A 21,089-nucleotide genomic window follows, 5' to 3' on the forward strand; every position below is an offset into this window, starting at 1 on the left:
AGGAAGGACCAACAATCTTGTACTAATTGCAAATAAGGTCATTTCCTGCTTCAAGTTTCCCTTCTACAGCTGGGACAGTGGAGAGTTCTACTAGTCATCCATCCTTAAGGGGAATCTTAACCACCACCACCACCACCACCACAAAAAAGAAAGTAACATCACGTTAGGGACTGGGTTAAAGTTAACCAATTTTAACCAAGAGAAAATCTTTTTCTCAGCTGTGATAGGATCTCTTGGAAGCTTTCTACAGAACAGACCTACAGAATAGAAGGGGCTTCAGGTTGCGAAAAAAGGATGTGCAGGTAGATGAGGATTTAGGATAGGTGTCTTGCTTTCAGCACACAGAGACAGACATAAAGGACTGTCATAATAAGATTAGCCCTCTTTATTGTACTATTTCCTCTTCATTCTCGGGAAGAGAAGGGGACGGTGGGCCATATAGGCAATAAGGGACCTTGTTTAAATGCTGGATAGGAAATAAAAATACTGGGCCTTGGAGGGAGGGTCGAAGGTAGGCAGAAAGAGGCATCGGCGGTGGCTTTCTACGAAGAATTTCTTTCCTCCCCCACCCCTCGGGCTCGCTCCACTGCTCCATTTTCAAGCATCCTATCCAGGAACCCGCACACTCCCGGCCGCTGGCTCGGGGAGGCGCACCCGGCAGAGAGCTGAGCAGACTGGGGAGTCTCGAGGGCGCCCGGGGCAGCCCGAGCGGCGGGGCCGGGGGAACACCTCCTCTGGGCGGCGCTGGATCCCGGAGGGTGGCGGCGCGACCCAGGCCGGGGACCAGGCCGGGGCGAGCTGAGAGGCCGGGGATCGGGTCGCGGCGATCTGGGGGCCGCGGGTCGCTCCGGGCCACCCCACGGCCGACCCCCGCCAGCCGGGAGAGAGGCACCCAGGAACCCCGCGCCCCGCGCGCTCCCCGCGCCTCGCCGGCGCCTCGGCAGCCGGCCGGGGGTTATGAATGGGCGCAGCGGAAGCACCGCCCCCCCCGGACGTGACGCTCGGCCAATGGCAGCGCGGGCTGCGTGGATAGATGAGGTCAGCGCAGTCGTGTCGGGAATGGAATGTGTAAGTGTAACATTCAGAACCGGGTAACATTCGGCGACCGAACGCGGCTGTCGGCAGCGATCGCTCGGGGGCCTGGGAAGCGCCGCGCGGGGCCGGCACTGCCCGCGGGGAGGACGCGCCGCCGCCGTCACCCAGCGCCGCCGCCGCCGCCGCCGCCGCCTCCAGCCGGGCCGCCGCGCGTCCTGGGGGCCGGCCCCGCGAGCGCAGGAGTAAACACCGCCGGAGTCTTGGAGCCGCTGCAGAAGGGAATAAAGAGAGATGCAGGGATTTGTGAGGTTACGGCGCCCCAGCTGCAAGATGCACTAGCCGGCTGAACCCGGGATCGGCTGACTTGTTGGAACCGGAGTGCTCTGCACAGGAGTGTGGATGAGTTGAAGTTGCTTTCCCGGGGCTCGTTCTCCACGCTGCCGAGAGGAATCCGAGAGGCAAGCAGATCACTTCGTCTTGCCATTGATTGGGCATCGGGAGCTTTTTATCCCCCCTCTCTCTTTTCCTCCCGTCTTGTTGCATGCAAGAAAAAAATTACAGTCCGCTGCTCGCCCGCCCTGGGTGCGAAATATTCAGCCCCGCTCTCTCCAGTCCATTTTGCAACCCGAAGATGAAAGACCGAAGGGGAGAAAGTTAAAGAAATCGCCCACATGCGCTGGATCAGTCCACGGCTTGGGGAAAGGCATCCAGAGAAGGTGGGAGCGGAGAGTTTGAAGTCTTTACAGGCGGGAAGATGGCGGACTGGAGCTGAAAGTGTTGATTGGGAAACTTGGGTGATTCTTGTGTTTATTTACAATCCTCTTGACCCAGGCAGGACACATGCAGGCCAAAAAACGCTATTTCATCCTGCTCTCAGCTGGCTCTTGTCTCGCCCTTTTGTTTTATTTCGGAGGCTTGCAGTTTAGGGCATCGAGAAGCCACAGCCGGAGAGAAGAGCACAGCGGTCGGAATGGCTTGCACCACCCGAGTCCGGATCATTTCTGGCCCCGCTTCCCAGATGCTCTGCGCCCCTTCGTTCCTTGGGATCAGTTGGAAAACGAGGATTCCAACGTGCACATTTCCCCCCGGCAGAAGCGAGACGCCAACTCGAGCATCTACAAAGGCAAGAAGTGCCGCATGGAGTCCTGCTTCGATTTCACCCTTTGCAAGAAAAACGGCTTCAAAGTCTACGTTTACCCGCAGCAAAAAGGGGAGAAAATCGCCGAAAGTTACCAAAACATTCTAGCGGCCATCGAAGGCTCCAGGTTCTACACCTCGGACCCCAGCCAGGCGTGCCTCTTTGTCCTGAGTCTGGATACTTTAGACAGAGACCAGTTGTCACCTCAGTATGTGCACAATTTGAGATCCAAAGTGCAAAGTCTCCACTTGTGGAACAATGGTAGGAATCATTTAATTTTTAATTTATATTCCGGCACCTGGCCTGACTACACCGAGGACGTGGGGTTTGACATTGGCCAGGCGATGCTGGCCAAAGCCAGCATCAGTACTGAAAACTTCCGACCCAACTTTGATGTTTCTATTCCCCTCTTTTCTAAGGATCATCCCAGGACAGGAGGGGAGAGGGGGTTTTTGAAGTTTAACACCATCCCTCCTCTCAGGAAGTACATGCTGGTATTCAAGGGAAAGAGGTACCTGACGGGGATAGGGTCAGACACCAGGAATGCCTTATATCACGTTCATAACGGGGAGGATGTCGTGCTCCTCACCACCTGCAAGCATGGCAAAGACTGGCAAAAGCACAAGGATTCTCGCTGTGACAGAGACAACACCGAGTATGAAAAGTAAGTGCCCGGGCTGATGGGCCTCTGCCCACCTTGTTCAGGTGTGAGTTGGGGGCGTGGGGATGGGGCTAGGGAGCCCTCTGTCATTTTCTTTCCTGTTGGGAGCCTGGCACAGAGGTGTCTGGTGCAGGTGTGTGAGTCCCTAGGAGCTAGGGACTTAGAGTTTGAACTCCCGGGGCGAACAGAAAAGCCTGGAGCACTTCCCCGGGCCAAGTAGGTGACTGTGTCTCCCTCTTGCTTGGAAAACCTTCAGGTCCATGTGTCTCCTGCAAAGGGTGTGTGTTTGACCCAAGCTGGGAAACTGCTCTTCCTCAGTGGGTGCCGGGGTGTGGGGGTTGGGGATAGGGGGTGGTGGATGGTCGTGTTTGTGAGGATCTAGACCAGGAGAGGCTCTGAATCCATGCACAATCTGGTAACCTTCCCGCAAGATTGATGCTTTATTTGCTTTTCTCACAAGCAGGGGAACTGCTTTCCCTGGGATTTTCCCAGCCTCCAATTGTCATCTTTCCATGAGCTTTAAATTAGTGCTAACAGTGGAGGTGTTTGGATTTTAGCTGTTAAACTTTCCGTGGCTGTCTGGTCCTTATCCTCTACGGCGTTGACTTTTATGAAGGGAGAGTGTAAATTCCTTGAGGCCTGTGATCTTTCTTTCTTTTCTTCCTTTCTTCTTTTTTTCCTCTCCCTTTCTCTTTCTTTCTTTCCTCTATTAGTATGTATATATCCTGACTCTTCCTCGGAGAAGCTGTTTTTAAAATCTGAGTCTCAGCCTCACTGCTGTAAACTCCTGTTGCTAATTTAGATTTCCTTCTCCCTTTTGTCTTTATCTATTTGCATGTAAATTGGAGACTGTTACTCTTTGAATGGGCTTGTGATGCCTTCTTACCCTCTGTAGTGAGGCAAGTTTTGTCCAGTTGCTAAGTAACTGAATTGCTTACTTTTTGGCCTTTCTCACTCTTCCTTTTCCTTCCCGGTGACAATAACTGACACACTGTATTCGAGATCAAAACTAGTCTCCACAAATCAGCTTTAACCTGAGCTCGGCGGGGCAGCTTCCTAGTAGATGGTGTCAGCGCCCCAGACTCACTTATATCTGGTTGTGAAAGAGTTAGTAAGCTCCTACAGTGCATTTCCACGTTACGCCAGTTAAAAACCAGAGCAGCCTTGTGCTACCCACGGAAGGAAGGGGAACCTCTCAGCTGAGCACAAGAGGAACTGGCAGAGGTTGGCAGATTTTGCAGTCGATTCATGAAATGTAGAATAGGGGGAAGCGCTTCGTGAACCTGATTGGAACAGGAAGGGGTACCGTGGGAAAGAGGCCCTGAAATGAAAGGTTTGATTGTTGTCTGTGGTTTTCCTCAGACGCTCCGGCCTCTGTAGGAGTGATTGGAAGGGAAATTAAAGTCCTCCTGTACTTGATCTTAGACAGTGAAGGAGAAAGTATCCACCATTCAGGTTCCCCAACCCCCAACACCTTGCCTTTCATACATAGGAAAAACCTAAGGCCGGGGTCTTGTAAATCTCTATTTTGTTCTTCAGGGGCAGTTATGTGTGAATGTTGAGTGCGGTTGAAATGGATTAAAATTTTGTCACACAAGAAACAAACTGGTTAGTAACGAACTGCTTTGTTTATCCGACATTTACATTGACCTATTTCTGTGGGTGCTTGTGAGGAAAAAATGCCTACAGCCTTTCAGGAATTTCTTTGTCTGGCTGATGGTGGAGTAAGTCAAGATGAAATCTAACTTTTCGGTGTCTTCTAAAGCAAGTCTTCCGAATTTTGTGGAAGGATCATGGTGGTCTTCATTCTTCTAAAGGAGCTGGGGCTGAGATCTCACCTTAGGAAACTTGAATTACACATTTATTTGGGAAACTCCGTCAAACCAATAAAACAATCCTACCTTCTTTACCTTCCTGCTCCCAAAATAGATATGAAATCTCTGCAGTCTCTGTTGAACCTTTTTCTAGAGATTGGCAATAAAGGAAGGAAGGGTTGGTTTCCTAGAAACTTTTAATTTTTGCTAATTAAATTTAATTTTTGACCTGTTTGTGGTTGGGCCAAGAAATCTGACATCCATACTCTTGTTTTGGTTTCCATTTAAAGACCACATGGGGTCAGCACCTCAGGACTGGGTCTCCTTGGAAAAGTGGCCTTTATGTAGTTAGGAAAGCAAGTTTGTTCTTTCTTCTCCTGTGGGATTCCTTGAGCGCAGTCATTTCTTGGATTGTCTCTCTGCTCTCCTTTGCACACTTTCCAGTTCTAACCCTATCTAATAGGACAGGGTGGTGCTGCAGAGCGTGCACATTCATTAGCCTGGTCTGCGTGGAGTTTTAACTCATTCCTCTCATCGGGTTATCAGAACTCTTTACCTTTGAGAAATGGAGCTTGGGAACGTGATCGCCTTTTGCTACTGACTTTGGGACACATGGAGGTGAAGAGTGAGCCCTGACATGTTGTGAGAACGCTCATGCCTAGGAAGCAACGCCTGTTGTGTGTGGATAACAGAAATTACTGGGCCGCGTACACTTGCATATGTGACATGCAGAACTCCTCAAATGCAACGCTTCTCACTCCCGACTTTAGAGAGGGAGGGGATATTGAGGTTAGGTCTATAGAAGTCACCTGAGTTTGAGTTCTCAGACTGACTCCTCGTATGATTTTTGACACATTACCTTGAACATGAGTGTATCTTTTTGTGGAACTCTAGTCACTATACCTTTACTGATGGTGTTTCTTGCGGGATTTCTCTCGGAATCCTTGGGGAAACCGAGGAAGATTTTGGATAGACTCTGGGGAAAAAAAAAGCACATATATGCACAAGGTGTCCTCGAGTTTTAGGAGATGACACATAGCCCCTTACTAAGGGCGTTCTCAGACCCAGGAGTTTATCTTTTGTGGGTTTTCAACCGCTGCAGGGGCTGCTCTGAGCAGTCATTTGGTTGTGGCATGCAAAAACACAGTCAATGTTCATCTGCTTTTTTTTTTTTTTTTTTATTAGCGAGTGCCTATGAAAAGGCTTCTGTGTAATTTGCTGCTATAAGCAACCACATATAAATTGGCTTCGGACTCATGAGAAAATTTATGGCATCATGTCTGAGATAGGATTCTATGGAATATATACAAATGTATCAACTAAACAAAAAGTTATAGTGACATTTCACCTTATGTGATGATAAAGATTTAGTGCTACCTGGTTGAGGACTTTCATCTCACCTGTACTAAAAACAGTTACTTTTAGTGAAAGTTAGCCTTTATGTCGATAAAGATTTAGTGCTAAATGGTTGAGGACTTCCATCTCACCTGTACTTTTGTGAAAATCAGTTATTATTAAAAGTGTAGAGAGCTACATGGAATAAGGAAAAACACTTTTCTTTTGTAAGAAAATAGCATTTTTGATCCAGACTTCCAGGATTATGTTAAAACATCCATTTTTATGACACCCATAATTAATTTTCATCAGTTACATATTTTAGCAGATGTAGATGACACCAGCTAAAATAAGTGGCTGTCATGATTAGATGATTGGTAAGGGGATTTTACAGAAACTCCTTCTATTTTGTATTCTTTGAGCTTCTTATGTATCCTTACAGAATCACTGTATATTTGCATGAATTTCATAGTTCAGATCCCTTCAAAGGGTATTATTGTGACACTTCAAGTTCAGCTTTCTGAAATAGAAGGAAGAGAAGGAAATGAGAGGAGGCTTCTATCTTTGACCCCTCCAAAGAAAGCAGTGGTGAATATTTTAAGCAGCTCTTCTGGGAACAGGCAGGATTCTGCAGGCCTTTTTGACATCTTTTCCTGTGTTTGTTGAAGCTGTCCCTCACAATCCTGGTCTTTTTTAAGGGTCTTGAAACTAAGTGATCACTCAGCTCCAACATTCTCTACTTAAGATTTAGCAGTTGAGGGGTAGAATGCTATTAAGGAATAGACTGAAGGTTAGAAACCTGGTTAGTGGCAGGGGTGGCCCGACCGTGCAAGCCTTGGGAAATTTCCCCCTTGACCTACGGTCTTCCATTGTCAATTACAGACATACTTGAAAGCTCTCTAGTCACTGTACCTTTACTGATGGTGTTTCTTGCGGGATTTCTCTCGGAATCCTTGGGGAACCCGAGGAAGATTTTGGATAGACTCTGGGAAGAAAAAAAAAGTGCATATATGCACAAGGTGTCCTCGAGTTTTCGGAGATGACACATAGCCCCTTCCTAAGGGCGTTCTCAGACCCAGGAACTTGTTTCACCTCTCACATCGTGCATTTCATTGCTGACCAAAGTGCCCAGTGCCTGGAGCTGTTTAGTCTAGGTAGGAGTATTTCCGACCTTTGAATTTGGCCCTAAGGGGTTTAGGGAGGAGGCTGTGTATGAACTGAATGGTAAGTTGAATTCAGGTACACTTACAAGCAAAAACAAAAACAAAAAACACGCACAAAGCAAGTAGTAATTTAAAATGATCATCTGCTTGTTCCCCAATATCCCATACTGTTTGCAGACACCTTGAGCAAATGCAGGTCTAGCAGTGAACCTTGTGTGACTGTGCTCTGCCTCCAGAATGAAAGGTGGACATTGTGCTTCCCAGGTTTTTAGATGTAAATTGTCAGTGTCATTTCCCCAACAGGTGTATGAAAGCACAAAAGTATTTCTGAAATAAAACACCTAAGCCCAGGTTAAAAGTACATGTCGGGCCAGCCCCTGCGCAGCTGTGAAGGTGGCAGGCGTGTCTCGCACTGAGGTTCTAGTTCTCCCGGCCCGGGCTCGCTCACCTCCTCTGGCTCTGGACCTGCGTTCTTGAGCGCACCCAAGAGCCTCATGTACAGGGAACCTGCGAATTAAGGTTGAGGGGTGTGCTCGCCTCTTGACTGAATTTAGTTCAACAAATGAAGGTTCGGAGTGGAATCTGTGACTTAAGCTAGGAGCCTGCAGGATTTTGGTACGCAGAGAATGGCTTGCTACCAAGACTTGGGCAGGCCCCACCTCTGGGAAGGGGGCCACTTTTGGTCCCCCTTACTGTGACAGCAGCTTTGGTTGAGATAAACTTGGCAAAAGGGGAGCTGTCACACCCTCAGGTGGTGACCGTTTTCTTTGCCAGAAGGCCTCCCCCAGCACAGTGCTGGAAACACCTGCCAGCAATGAACTTGATAGCCCTAAGTCACACCAGGGGCTGTGTTTGATAGGGTTTGGCTGCTTTGCTCACAGCCTCTTACAAGATGTCTCGCCAGGCCATTTTATAGCGGTGTAGACCGAGACTCATGGTGGTGAGTGCTTTGTCTGAGGCCACCCAGCGTGTCACGGGCCCAGGTGTTCCGGCTCCCTGTTCTCCAGTTTTCACCGAGGCCTATTGGGACCCCGTCACGTTCACTTTGCAGCACAGCTTCTCAAGAAGGAGCCGGGTCAGGCTGCGTGGTCGTCGGATCTCGCTATCTTCTGAATATGTTCCCTGTTCAAACGTGAACGCAGCAGTTCATGTTTTTTGAGAGCTTAATGACAGGAGTTTTTACGTAAGAGCTCTTCCACCTGTGACCACGTCCTTTAATAAACAGGGACCCTCCCCAAAACTTGAAGATTTGTCCAGTGCCCATTATTTGAATTTCCCCTTATGTGTTCGTTTAAGCCTGTCAACACAATATGAAGTGGGTTAAGGGCCCATTTTACAGATTAGAATGTGGGCCCCAAGAAGGTGATGTGAGGAGCAAAGTCACATCTCATAAGTTAATGGCAAGTGTTCTAACCAGGGTCTTGGATTTGAAAGATCATTCTCTTTACTCCACAAAATGTTACCACCTGAAAGAATCAAACACAATTTCTGCCTATTTACACACTAGTTGTTAGTGATCCAGTGGGATTCAAGTGTGTTTTGTTTTTTCCATTGCTTTTCTTTATAAGCCTGTTTCCCAAGGAAAAAATATTGGCTCAGAGATGTGTTAAAGCTGGGACCTCAATCTGACATTAAAGCATTGAACTCCTGGACCGCGTCCATTCAAGGAGTTTAATCATCGTGTCTGCACAGATGCTGCCTTTAGTTCGTTGCTGGTGAGCCTCTGAAATGGGGGAAGTGAACCGCTGGTGGCCCCTGCTATCACAGAGAGCCGGCCAGGTCTCCCTCTGTGGGTGTCAGAGTGGTGAGGTGGGGGACAAGGGTGACTGTCTTTGGGTGGACGGTGTGGTCCCTCAGAAGTGGCGAAACCACTGGAGGAATCCATTTCCGGCACGAGGTCTCTGGAACGTCTGCCTCAGGCTCCCTAATGAAAACCGGTGCTAAAGAAATTGTAAATGTTAGACACACAGCCTTCGTGTCAAATTGGGAAAACACAGACGATAGGAACACGAGAATGAATTCCTGCTCCTGTCTTCACGTAGGAGCCCCACCGTTATTCAACTTTGTGTCCCCCGCCTGTTATAACAGTTCCATGTACAGCCCTGCTATGAGGTCCTTCCCTCTCTGCAAATCCAAGCAGCCTGTGTCGGTGTTAATCATTGCTTACGTGAAAGTAAGTAAATAGTGAACTCAGCACACTGTCTTTAAGTGGTTTGTTTGTGTCAGACACGTGGGTGCTGAACAGAACCGACTCTTGCTCCCTCTCCTCACCTGTCCTGTCTGTTGGTTTCATCAGCTGGAAGTCAGACTTTCAATGTATTTTTGCATGTTGTTTTTTCCTTCACATTATCCAAGAGCACTTTCTCATCTACTGATAGGTAAGTTCTATTAAAAAGTAGGGTTTTTAATGGCCGCATGATTTTCTTTTTCTAACTCCTAGCTGTACCATATGTAGTTAATTGTTTACCTTTTCTTAAGGATTTAACTTGTTCCCCATCCTTTTAAAATTATTATTATTATAAACAGGGCTGTGACAAATGTCACTGTATTGAGTATTTGTTTTTCTTCTGGACAAGCATCGCTCTCAGAAAACACAGAACTTCCTCCCCTGAAACCCCCCCCCCCACCTCGCCTCACCCCCCCCCCCCCCCCCCCCCCCCCCCCCCCCCCGTCTTTTTGGAGGAAAAGTGATTTTTGAGGTGAGGCTGAGCACCCATTTGTGAAGTAGCCATCAATTAAATGACTGCTTAGATAAACATTTGTTGGTGTTAATTGGTTCTGCAGGGGTTTCGAAGCTCCCACAACTTGTGCTGCCTTTGAAGTTTTGTTTTTGCTGGAGCCCAGAGCCTCCCTGCCTGCTGAGCCCAGCCCCAGCCTTCCTCCTCCCTGTGGAATACCGCCTTCCCCCCGGGTTGCAGGGACTGCAGGCTTCCCTCAGCAGGTGCCATTCTCTTAGCCAGCTGTGCCAGTTAATCCAGGCCCTGTTTCCATTTCCTCTTTGACTGTTGACTCCATGGTCTATTGGAGGTGAACTGGGGCATGGCCTTACCTCTGGGCATCCAGGTAAGGAAGGCTAGGATTCCAAGTGTGAACCAGGCACTATTGCAAGTGATTTAACCACTGAGACAGGAAAGGTGAGCCGACAGTTTATGCCTAGTTACGTTCACGACTTGCTTTCCATCATGAGTGCTTTGAACGGCAGTGAAATTTGTAGGACACACATCCTCATTTTGTGTTTGCTCTCGTCTTTGGGGAAGCTCTTTAGAAAGTGTCTGTGTGTGACCCTGCACCGGGGAAGTCACGGACGATTACTGGACAAGGTGCTTAACCTCTCAGCCTCAGTTTCCACATCTCGGGAGTCATAATGCCTCATGGGGTTATTAAGAGGTTCAAATAGGTGGAGTGTGTGAATATACTGTAAATACTGTGTTCTACAAGGTGTTGTTATTAAAAACCACCTTCCTGTTATTTTCTAATCAACCACAGAAGTTCACTTAGTTTCATAACTTGGCTGTTTTTTGTTTGTTTGTTTGTTTGTTTTTTTTAGAAAGAGAGAAAGGAGGGAGATGAGAAGTATCAACTTGTAGTTGTGGCACTTCAGTTGTTCACTGATTGCTTCTCATGCATGCCTTGACTGGAGGACTCCAGCTGAGCCGTGACCCTTTGCTCAAGCCGGTGACTTTGGGGTTTCATCCTGGGTCAATGCTCTATCCTATGCCACCACTGGTCAGGCATAACTTGGCTGTTGTTAACAAAGCCATAGAAATAACTCTGGCCTGGCCAGGCGGTCGCGCAGTGGATGGAGCGTTGGACTGGGATGCGGAGGACCCAGGTTTGAGACCCCAAGGTCGCCAGCTTGAGCGCGGGCTCATCTGGTTTGAGCAAAAGCTCACCAGCTTGGACCCAAGGTTGCTGGCTCGAGCAAGGGTTTCTTGGTCTTCTGAAGGCCCGCGGTCAAGGGGGCCTTCATATGTATTAGAAAGCAATTAATGAACAACTAAGGTGTTGCAACGAAAAACTGATGATTGATACTTCTCATCTCTCTCTGTTCCTGTCTGTCCATCCCTGTCTCTCCCTCTCTCTGACTCTCTCTCTGTCTCTGTAAAAAAAAAAGACAAAGAAAGAACTCTGCTCATCTTCTCCTTGATACTTAATCCCCAGGAAATGGTGGTAGGTGCCTTAGAAGCCCAGCTGTTGTTTGCGTGGCTGTGGGATGTCCCGTGTGGGGCCTCCAGCCGGGGCCGGCAGGCGGGGTGGCGCAGGGTGGGAGCCGGAAGAGAGTGGTCTCTGGGGCGGCCAGGCTCTACCTTATCTATCCTCCAGGGTCCCTGGTTGACTGCTCTAAAAATGCAGGTTATCTTTTGCAGTTGACCTTTACGCCTTCACCAGTTGAGGGTGACATTTGGGGTGTTACCTCATCTAAATGGAGCTCAGCTACTTGCGGCCTTAGGTTGTAAAGAGCAGAAAATCACTCAGACCACCTTAAATCACAGGATTTAGCGTGAGAGGACATGAACAGAAACTGGACTGGAACTATTCCACTAAGCTCTCAGGACCCCGCATGGTCCCCGGCATCGGCCCCTTCCTTCCCACTCTGGACCTCACTCTCTCCCTTGGTGAGCACCTCCACCCGGGGTGCATCTTGCCACCCCCAGCCAGCCTGTGCTGAGTGCTCTCGTCCGGGCCCTGGACAGAACCAGCCCGATCGCTCTGCCGGTGACCACGACTCCGTCTGGAAGAGCCATGTATATTAGGTCATGTCTTGGGTGTGGTGTGACCTCACTAGTGAAAAGACTGCCCCTCTCACGTGGCCGTTCTTGACTTCAGTGGTGGTCATCCTTTTGTAAAGAAGAGCCTGAAGTTGCTTCCTGGAACAGGGGACTGTGGTTAGGGGAAGTGGGCTGTGGCAGGCGCTGATGAAGTCATTTCCTGTGGGCACTGACGTGTTTGAGCTCTGTTGATGATGCTGATAATAGCTATTTCTTGAGCAGGCACTGTGTGTTGTGTCATGGGCAGTATCTTCTTTAATTTTGACGTCCACCCTAGCAGGAAGATACTCTCACTTGAGATGCAGAACGGAGGCAGAGGGATCTTTAAAAGTGACTTGCCTAAGAACACACACCTCGGATAGGAACCGAGGCCATCGGACTTCCAAACCTGCGTTCTTAACCACGGCTTCTGCAGCACGAGGACTGATGTCACAAAGGCCACCCGCTCACAAACAACGGTGTGATTGATTTATGGAGTATCACTTGGATTTCTCACCTAGACGTTATTTAATCTTACCGTTCTAACCAGTCTGGTAATCTGGTTTTGCAGCCCACAGTAGAGGAGAAGCAGTAAATTTCAGGCGAGAGGGATTCTTGTAGACAGATCTGCGAAGAAGAGACAGCTGGCACCCTGAATGCAAGGAAGCAGCAGGCCAGGAAATGATAAATGTAACGGCCAGAAGTAAAGAAGCGCTGCAATTTCAGAACAGCTGGCCGGGTGCCCGAGGCTGTGTCCTGCAGACTCCTCAAGAGTGTGCCTGTAAATCCCACGGCCGAGCACCGGGCCTGGCACCAACCTGCGCTTCTGTAAATATTGGATGAACTAGACCACAGCACGGTGTTGACCATGAGCCATCACATGTGTTCACCGTCCTCTGTTTAGGAGAGCAGAGCAACAAGTAATGTATTTTGTGACTCTTTTTTACCTGTACAATTAATAAAATAACAACTCTTTTGGTGCTCCTAAGCCTAAATTCTCCATTTGAAAATTTGTCTGCTAAGCTTAGCAGGTTCTCGAAAGACTCCAGGTTATATGGCGTCTCCTTTGAGTTAGCCTTAGAGTCCTGGTATTTGTCCCTAACTCAGATCTCTCGGGTTTTATGACACCTATCAGCACTGTTACGAGAAAGAAAAGGTTTCCTGGTATTGTGGTGTGGGCCAGCGGTGTGAGCTGTTCTTTCATTGACGGGTGCCCAGAATGACTTGGGCTGTGGGCCGGGCTGGAGGTTGGGGACTGGAGAAGGGAGGGGACTTAGGGGTCTCCCTGACAGGCATATCGGGGCGCATGTCGTTAGCCTGCTTTCTCCACATTCCCCAGGGCGCCCCGGATGGAGGCCGCTGGGAGGAGGTTTAGACTGGATCGTACCGCTCCTGCACCCAGGCCAGCACCCGGACAGGATGGTGGAAATGCTGCACAGCGCAGCTGATGAAAAATAGGACCACCTTCCTCCATGAACTTGCCTTGGAGGCTTCTCATGGCCTGTACGTGTGATATCACGGTGGGCGCTCCGTTCTGCCCGCCTCTCCATCCCCCGTTGAACCCTAGTTCCTCCTCCTCCTTCTCCCCAACCCCCTCTCCTCTCCCCAGCTCCCTGTTACTTCCGGAGTCATTTCCTCCATGGCCGCGGATGCGGTCAGATTCTCCTGGTGCGTGCTCTTACGCAACGTTTAATACTTGCCACAGCTGTGGTTTTGTATTCCTTTAAGTATTTTTCTCTTTTCCCAGTAGATTGATTGCACAGGCCCTGAGGGGAGGATTCATGTAGGTTTTTCATTAATTTATTTGATGAATACTTAAAAAAATTATTTTCTTATTGATTTTAGAGAGAGAGGAAGGCTTGAGGGGGAGAGAGAGATAAAGAGAGAGAGAGAGAGAGAGAGAGAGAGAGATTGATCTCCTGTGTGTGCTCTGACCGGAGGTTGGACTAGTAGTAACCTCTGCTTATCAGGATGAGGCTCCAACCAACAGTTCTATCCGGCCCGGGCTGCTCAACGATACTTTCTGAACACCTACTGTGTGCAGGCACTGGGGATCCAAACACACACATCCCTGCCCTCACAATGCTCCCTGTCTAGTGGCTGGAGGCTGATGCTGTGCTAATCAGGGCTCATTTTAGGAGGTGCTCAATGCATTGAAGAAAAGCAGGAAATGGAAAGTGAACATGGTTGTGGATCTCAGCCTGGGGAGCTCCTGGAAATGGGGCCTGAGCCCTCCTGGCCAGTCAGACTCTTTCAGAATGAAATTCCAGGATTTTAGAGAGCTTACCGGGTGATTTGGATGCATGAGGAGAGTTGGGGCGAGGGCTTAGTCGGTTAACTATGGAGGGGAAGGAAGACCTCATTGAGAAAGGGACATCGAGCCCCCTTACTGTTGTATCTTCACAGTCTAGTACCATGGGAGGCCATCCAGTTTTCGTTGGATAAATGAAAGACTATATATATTTAACCCATGGAAATATTACCACTGTTGACTGCATTCAAAGGATGATTTCTGTAGATGTCACTCTTTTTTTTTTTTTTTTTTTTTTTTACAGAGACAGAGAGAGGGATAGATAGGGACAGACAGGAATGGAGAGAGATGTGAAGCATCAATCAGTTTTTCGTTGCAACACCTTAGTTGTTCATTGATTGCTTTCGTATATGTGCCTTGACTGTGGGCCTTCAGCAGACCGAGAAATCCCTTGCTCGAGCCAGCAACCTTGGGTCCAAGCTGGTGAGCTTTTGCTCAAACCAGATGAGCCCGTGCTCAAGCTGGTGACCTTGGGGTCTTGAACCTGGGTCCTCCGCATCCCAGTTCGACGCTCTATCCACTGCGCCACCACCTGGTCAGGCTGTAGATGTCACTCTTTTTGGTTTAAAAGTCAGGTCTTCCCTGCATCCCCCAAGTTAATTCACCAAGAGTTTCATTTTGTCTTCAAATGGGATGCTTCTTCCAGTTAACATTTGTCGCCTCCCCCCCATGGTAGTTTCTTTCTTTTTCTTTTTTTGCTGTTGGAAATGTGTACCTCTGAACCCAAATTAAAATACCTGAGGGGGTTTACTGCATAATACGAATCTAAAGAATTTATTGCTACAGGAGAAACCATTATGGTCTTTTTTATCATTTAATTTTAACAATCTGTAGATATTGGGACTCTTTGTCCCTCCTTTAATTGCAATTTTTCTCCCAAATGGCCGGTTGAATATAACTTTTGGCTTACTTTTTTTTTTGCTCAGGTTACATCCAAACTCTGTTAACTGATATTGAAGCATTGCCCCAGAGTATATGGTAACATAGTGCTTAATTGAGCTGTCAAGCTTCTAATGAATTCATATTGAGATCTACCATTTAATTAAAAAGCAGAGGGGAAGAAAAAGCCAAGGGGAGGGGTGGCGCGTGGTCGTTCCTCCCCCTGGCTTCCATTTCCTGCGTTTAAAACCTGCAGGCTTGTTTGCGTCGGTGGTGGAACGGTCCGGGATAAGGCATCCGAGTGCTCAGGGCGCGCAGGTGAAGTGAAGGACTGTGCTGCCTCACAATTACTTGGCTTCTTAGCAGGTCTTAAAAATTGATTCGGATTTGGTGGCAATCATATGACACTTGATTAAGTGTGAATTATGTTTTCTGTTTTTACAGAGCTTGGTAAGGTCATTTTCCCAAATGGTTTCCAGGTCTGTGTGTCTGAACCAATCTGAAAATCTAATCAGAGGGGATCTAATACCGAAATGCTTCTGCTCTTCTGAGAAGCAGAGAATACATTTCTCTTGAAAACACCATTTCTTATATGCGGCATGCGCCTTTAGAATTCACACTGCATTAAGAAAGCCACCTTTAAGCAACACCTTTTATAACTGCATTGTTAGGTAGGCAAGTATGATGTTGCAAACCTATAAATGGAGGGCGGGCAGTCTTTTATTGATTCAAAAAGTGGAAATGTATAATGTTTTCTTTATTTAGATTGTAGAGTTATATGTTTTTTAAAAAATTGAACAGTATTTTATGTTAAAATAAAAATTTAAGTACCTGAATGTTTAGTACAGTTAAATGACAGAGTAGTATTTTTCCTGCACTTAACTTTAGACTTAGCCATGCCTGCTTACTCCGAGGATAAAAGAGGGCAGAAAAAGATTAACTATCAAAATAAATCCTTTTTTTATTGGTAAAATTAACATATGACAATGTACTTGTTTTGGGTGTACAATATAATGATTTGTATTTGTATATATTGTGCAATGATCACCACAATAAGTTTAGTTAACATCTATCACCTCACATAGTTAATTTTTTTTTCTTGTGATGAGAATTTTTAAGACCTGCTCTCTTAGCAACTTGCAAATCTACAGAATAGTAATGCTGTCTACATAGTCATGCATCACTTAGCGATGGGAATCTTTTATTCTGTGCAAATGTCAGAGTGCACTTACAGAGACCTGGAAGGCACAGCCCACTGCACTCCTTGGCCACGTGGTCGAGCCTGTTGCTCCCAGGCTACAAGCCTCTATGGCAGGTAACCATGCAGAACGACATGCGATTATATCAAGCACGGGAGAAAATGATGCACTCAAGAGGTGAGGTAAACGAGATGTGCGAGGCTGTTGCTGGTAGAACACAACATAGCTTCACTCTTTTTCTTAAGTATAAAGAGTACATTTGAAAGTAATGATAAAAAGTATCAAACAGTAAGTGGGGAGACCAGTCACAGAGTCACTTAGATTCATTAATAAGTATGATGTGTAATACTTTGCCTAATTGTGTATGCTGTACTTTCATAGAGTTGGCCGTGCCGTCTGCTTGTTTACACCAGCGTCCCCACAGACGTGTGAGTAGTGTGTTGTTCTCTGATGTCACATGGCTGTATCACTAGGTGATAGGAACTTTTCAGCTCCATTCTCATCTCACTGTGTCACTGGCATATACGCGGTCCATCGTTGACCGGAAACTTGTTAGATGATGGCTGACTGTAGTCACTGCGCTGTACATGATCTCCAAGGACTTACTTAGCTTAGAGGGTTTGTAGCTTTTGACCACCCTCGCCGACTTTGCCCACCCTCCTACCCTCTGCCTCTGGCAACCACCCTTCTGGTTTATATATATATGATTTCAGGTTTTTTTTGAGATTCCACATACAAGTGAGATTGCACAGTACTTGTTTTTTTCTGACTTATTTCACTTAGCATAATTCTGTCAAGCTTCCTCTTTACTGGGCTATATCCATGTGGCCCATGTGACAGAATTGGAACAGGACACACATCTCTTGCCTTCCAGCCACGTATTGCGTAGAGGTTATGCACATGGGCGCTGAAGTAGGCGCTGAAGAGGTTATGCACATGGGCTTGACTTGCAATGGTGGTTCTACCACTAGTGGCGAAACCGTGACAACCTCTCCGCTTTCATTTCTTCATTTGTGAAATGGGGATAATAACAATTCCTACTTCCATCGCTGTTACTGTGAGGATTCAATGAGTAATATTACACATAATATGCTTGGGAGAGTGCTTGGTACATGGTAAACACTCAATAACCATTGTTACCGTCATTAATCTGTTCCATTCTATCACAATAGACCATATAATTTCAGACTTACCCCTTGTATGTGTTCGTCATTGTTTTCGTTGGACCTGTCTGTTGACAGCTCATTATAATTGTAATGTGCGATATGATATAGTAGCTTGCCAGTCATATAGGAGCTCAAGGTGGTTTGGCAAGTGCCCAGAATTTCAACCACCTGTTGCAGCCGTTTCCAAAATACAATAGATTAAAACAAATTATTTTTATTTATTGATTTGAGAGGCAGAGAGGGAGAAAGCAAGAGAGAAACATCAATTTGTTGTTCCACTTATTTATGCATTCATTGGTTGACTCTTGTATGTGCCCTGACTGGGGATCAAACCCACAACTTTGGTGTACCAAGACGATGCTCTAACCAGCTGAGCTACCTGTCCAGGGCCAAAATACAGTAGACTTTTTAATTTCTTATAAATTGTTCAACCAAGGATCCACATCATTAACATGATTTATGTGTTGAAAACAATTTTCTCCTTTTACAAAAGTGTTATGTTTTCTACCAGTTCTGTGAAGCTGAGCAGTCACTTGGCTCTTATTCCCGCCCCTTGAAAATGCTCTAAAAAGGTGGCAGATGGCCTGGGAGATCCCCTGAAATGACCTTCTGAGATGAACCCGCACGAGATAGTGAGATAAAACTGTTTTTTCTTCTCTAGCAATTCGAGTAGCCCAACTGTGTGATTCCATCAGACAGGAAATCAGGAAGCCGTAACACTGAGTAACTTTCTACTTTCAACAATTTCCGTGCTCATAAACAGTTGACGACTTTCCTTTAGGGCAGCGTTCTCGGCAGCAGCGGGACCCAGATACCTGTACCTTTTCTGCTTTGTAACTTTAAGCAGTGTGTGCCTGTCCTTGGCAGGAAACGTATGGCAGCAGTCTAGGCGAAGGTGAGGGAGGAAATTTTAGCCTGTGTTTTGAAGATCTGGGAAGGTTCAGACATGTTACAACTTATATTTTCATTCTTTTCTTTCAGGAGTCACAGCTGCAGTTAAAAACATTGTAAAAGCTTTTGTATAAATGTCATTTCTGCCACCAAATCTGGATGTCTTCTGATTCCTACTGCATTTTATGCTGTAGCAGGCCTTGCTGTAACTGTGATATGCCACAGGTCAAACTGTCCCTCGGAACTCCACCATATCCAAAATACATACATACATACATACATAAATAAAAAATCATATTACAGGCCCTGGCCGGTTAGCTTAGTGGTAGAGTGTCAGTCTGGTGTGTGGATGTCCCAGGTTCAATTCCTGGTCAGGGCACACAGGAGAAGCACCTATCTGCTTCTCCCTCCCTTTCTTCTCTTGCTTCTTTCTCTCTCTCTCTTTCCTTCCTGCAGCCATGGCTCCATTGTAGTGAGTTGGCCCCGGGAGCTGAGGATGGCTTCGGATGGCTTCGGGGCCTCCACCTCAGGCGCTAAGAACAGCTTGGTTGCTGAGCAACAGAGCAATGCCCCAGGGCAGAGCATCGCCCCCTAGTGGGCCTGCTGGGTGGATCCTGTTGAGGGAACATGTAGGAGTCTGTCTCTGCTTCTCTTCCTCTCACTGAATAAAAAAATAAAAAATAAATAAATAAAGCATATTACAACAGGTTTATATTATTGTAAATCATAGAGTCATACAGTGTTCTCTAACAGCAGCTGGTGTTAGAGAACCAGAAAAGGTGACTGGTTCACTAGGCGTAAGTAAACTGCAGGTTTCTTGCCCTTACTTCAGATTTGATATTCCTTGGCTCCAGCCAAGAAGCAGGTGTACATTTTATGCACAGTGTGACTCTAGACCTGTATTTACGTGTGGAGTTAAATAGTAAAAATCCAAATATTAATTTTTTTTCTAGGAACATTATGGAGTTAGTGTTGAGTATTATTATCTACCAGGAATGAAGGTGCTATTTTTAAAAAGAACTACTTTATTTTTTTTTGTCCCCCCTTTTTTTGTCCCAAAGTCCCCTTAACTCTTTGCAAAGTAAATATAGCCCTTCCTTCCAGGAAGCTGACTTGTAAATCCACAGAGCAATGAGATAAAATACTGTATTGTATTTCCAAGTAACTCATTGAATGAGATGAGGTGAATTAATTGGATTGTCTGGACATGTTTCTGGACGTGCAAAATCCTCTCCTTTGGCATTCCCAGGTACAGGGGTGGCTTGGGAGCCTCCTCCGTTTGCTGCTGTTAGGGACACGGTGTAAGACCTATCATTTGAAGCCTGTCATTTGAGTTCCCCTTGGGGGTATAAAAATGGTCTAGTGATTTTTCAGATAGAGGAGCATAAATCAGCAGACCATTTGGCCTGCCCTTCAGCCCAGGGTGTTCCCTGGTTATCACCAGCCCCATCAGCCGAAGCCTTGATGAAACATTTCTCTGTCCACACTGTGCAGGGCAGATGGTAATCCAGGGGTTTCCAACACCCGTAGAAGGACTCTGCAGTCTCTCCCCCTCTATGGTCTCTCCCTGTATAGTTTCAGGGTCCTGGGCATGCAGGCCGTGAGGGTCCCCTTTATGTCCTGTCAGTCAGGGCCTAGGGAAATTTTATAATTTAGAATGGGGGTAGTCTAACCCTTAGACTGTAATTATTTTTTAAAATTGATTTAAGGGAGAGAAAGGGGGAGAGGAGTGGGAAGCATCAATTTGTAGTAGTTGCTTCTTGTATGTGCCTTGACCAGGCAAGCCCAGGGTTTCAAACTGGTGACCTCAGCATTTCCAGGTCGATGCTTTATCCACTGTGCCACCACAGGTCAGGCTATGTAATTATTTAGTTTTTATTTCTCTAGGTTTATATACCTTCTGGGGGAAAGCTAGTTTATTTTCTGGATGCCAGAGTTCACCCCCCCCCCCCCCCAGCACACACAGCTTAAGTGTGCTTAATAGGTGCTTGGTTAAATGTTACTGTAGCTGATTAGTCTGTTCTTTCTATAATCTAGAGATTCTAGGACAAAAACAGATGGAGGCATATTATTTAATTCTTCATCTCTTTTAGTTTTCTTGAGTATAGTCTTTTTCAAATATAGATCAAGAGAGCCAGATGACCTTTCATGGTGGAAAAATGAGCCCGATAGATTCTTGCTCTCTACCTGCAAATTCCTTTTAATGGCAAAGTCATTTGGATGTGTCACACTTTATACTCTACTTGGATACAAATTGGCAAGTCTTGTCTCACGACCTGTGTATTTGTTTTTATTTGGTTTCCCAGGCCTTAGCACAGTGAGGGTATAGTAGATGCTTAAGAAATACATGTCAAATTGAGTGTCTTTGGTCACAATGGCCTGTTAGTGTAGAAAGAAAGACTTCTGGAATTGAATTATTAGAATTAGTTTGGATTAAGCAGTCCAAAGGGCAGTGTTGAATAGAAAAATAAGAAAATAAGTTTAGAAGAATCCCCACCACCCACCAGCATCACATCTTTAAGTTCAGTATAGCAGGAGTAAAATTAGAGATTCATCAAAATCAGATGGTGACTTTCAGTTTTGAAATAATTTGCACCTTTGATTGTCACTTTAGCTACTAGTAGATTCCTGGTCATAATTTCGTAACGTCCCCAAAAGCCTGCTTCATGGACCTTGAACTGCACTGCGTTGTCTGTGATGGGCCTCAGTTCCTGGAAACATCGAGTTTCTATTGCTTCGAGTCTGGCTT

The 21,089-nt window shown here is 46.6% G+C and overlaps 1 protein-coding gene across 1 annotated transcript in view; it reads left to right on the forward strand.

Moving 5' to 3' along the window:
• The first annotated feature begins 1,024 nt into the window (after positions 1-1,024).
• EXT1 (exostosin glycosyltransferase 1) overlaps positions 1,025-21,089 on the forward strand; it is a 296,557-nt gene continuing 276,492 nt past the window's right edge. The window contains exon 1 of the mRNA XM_066265776.1: positions 1,025-2,837. Coding sequence (XP_066121873.1) covers positions 1,876-2,837 — 962 coding nt within the window. The 5' untranslated portion in view covers positions 1,025-1,875. The remainder of the gene's footprint in view (positions 2,838-21,089) is intronic.

The sequence above is a fragment of the Saccopteryx bilineata genome, chromosome 3, assembly GCF_036850765.1.
Source record: "Saccopteryx bilineata isolate mSacBil1 chromosome 3, mSacBil1_pri_phased_curated, whole genome shotgun sequence".
In the NCBI taxonomy this organism is placed as follows: Eukaryota; Metazoa; Chordata; class Mammalia; order Chiroptera; family Emballonuridae; genus Saccopteryx; species Saccopteryx bilineata.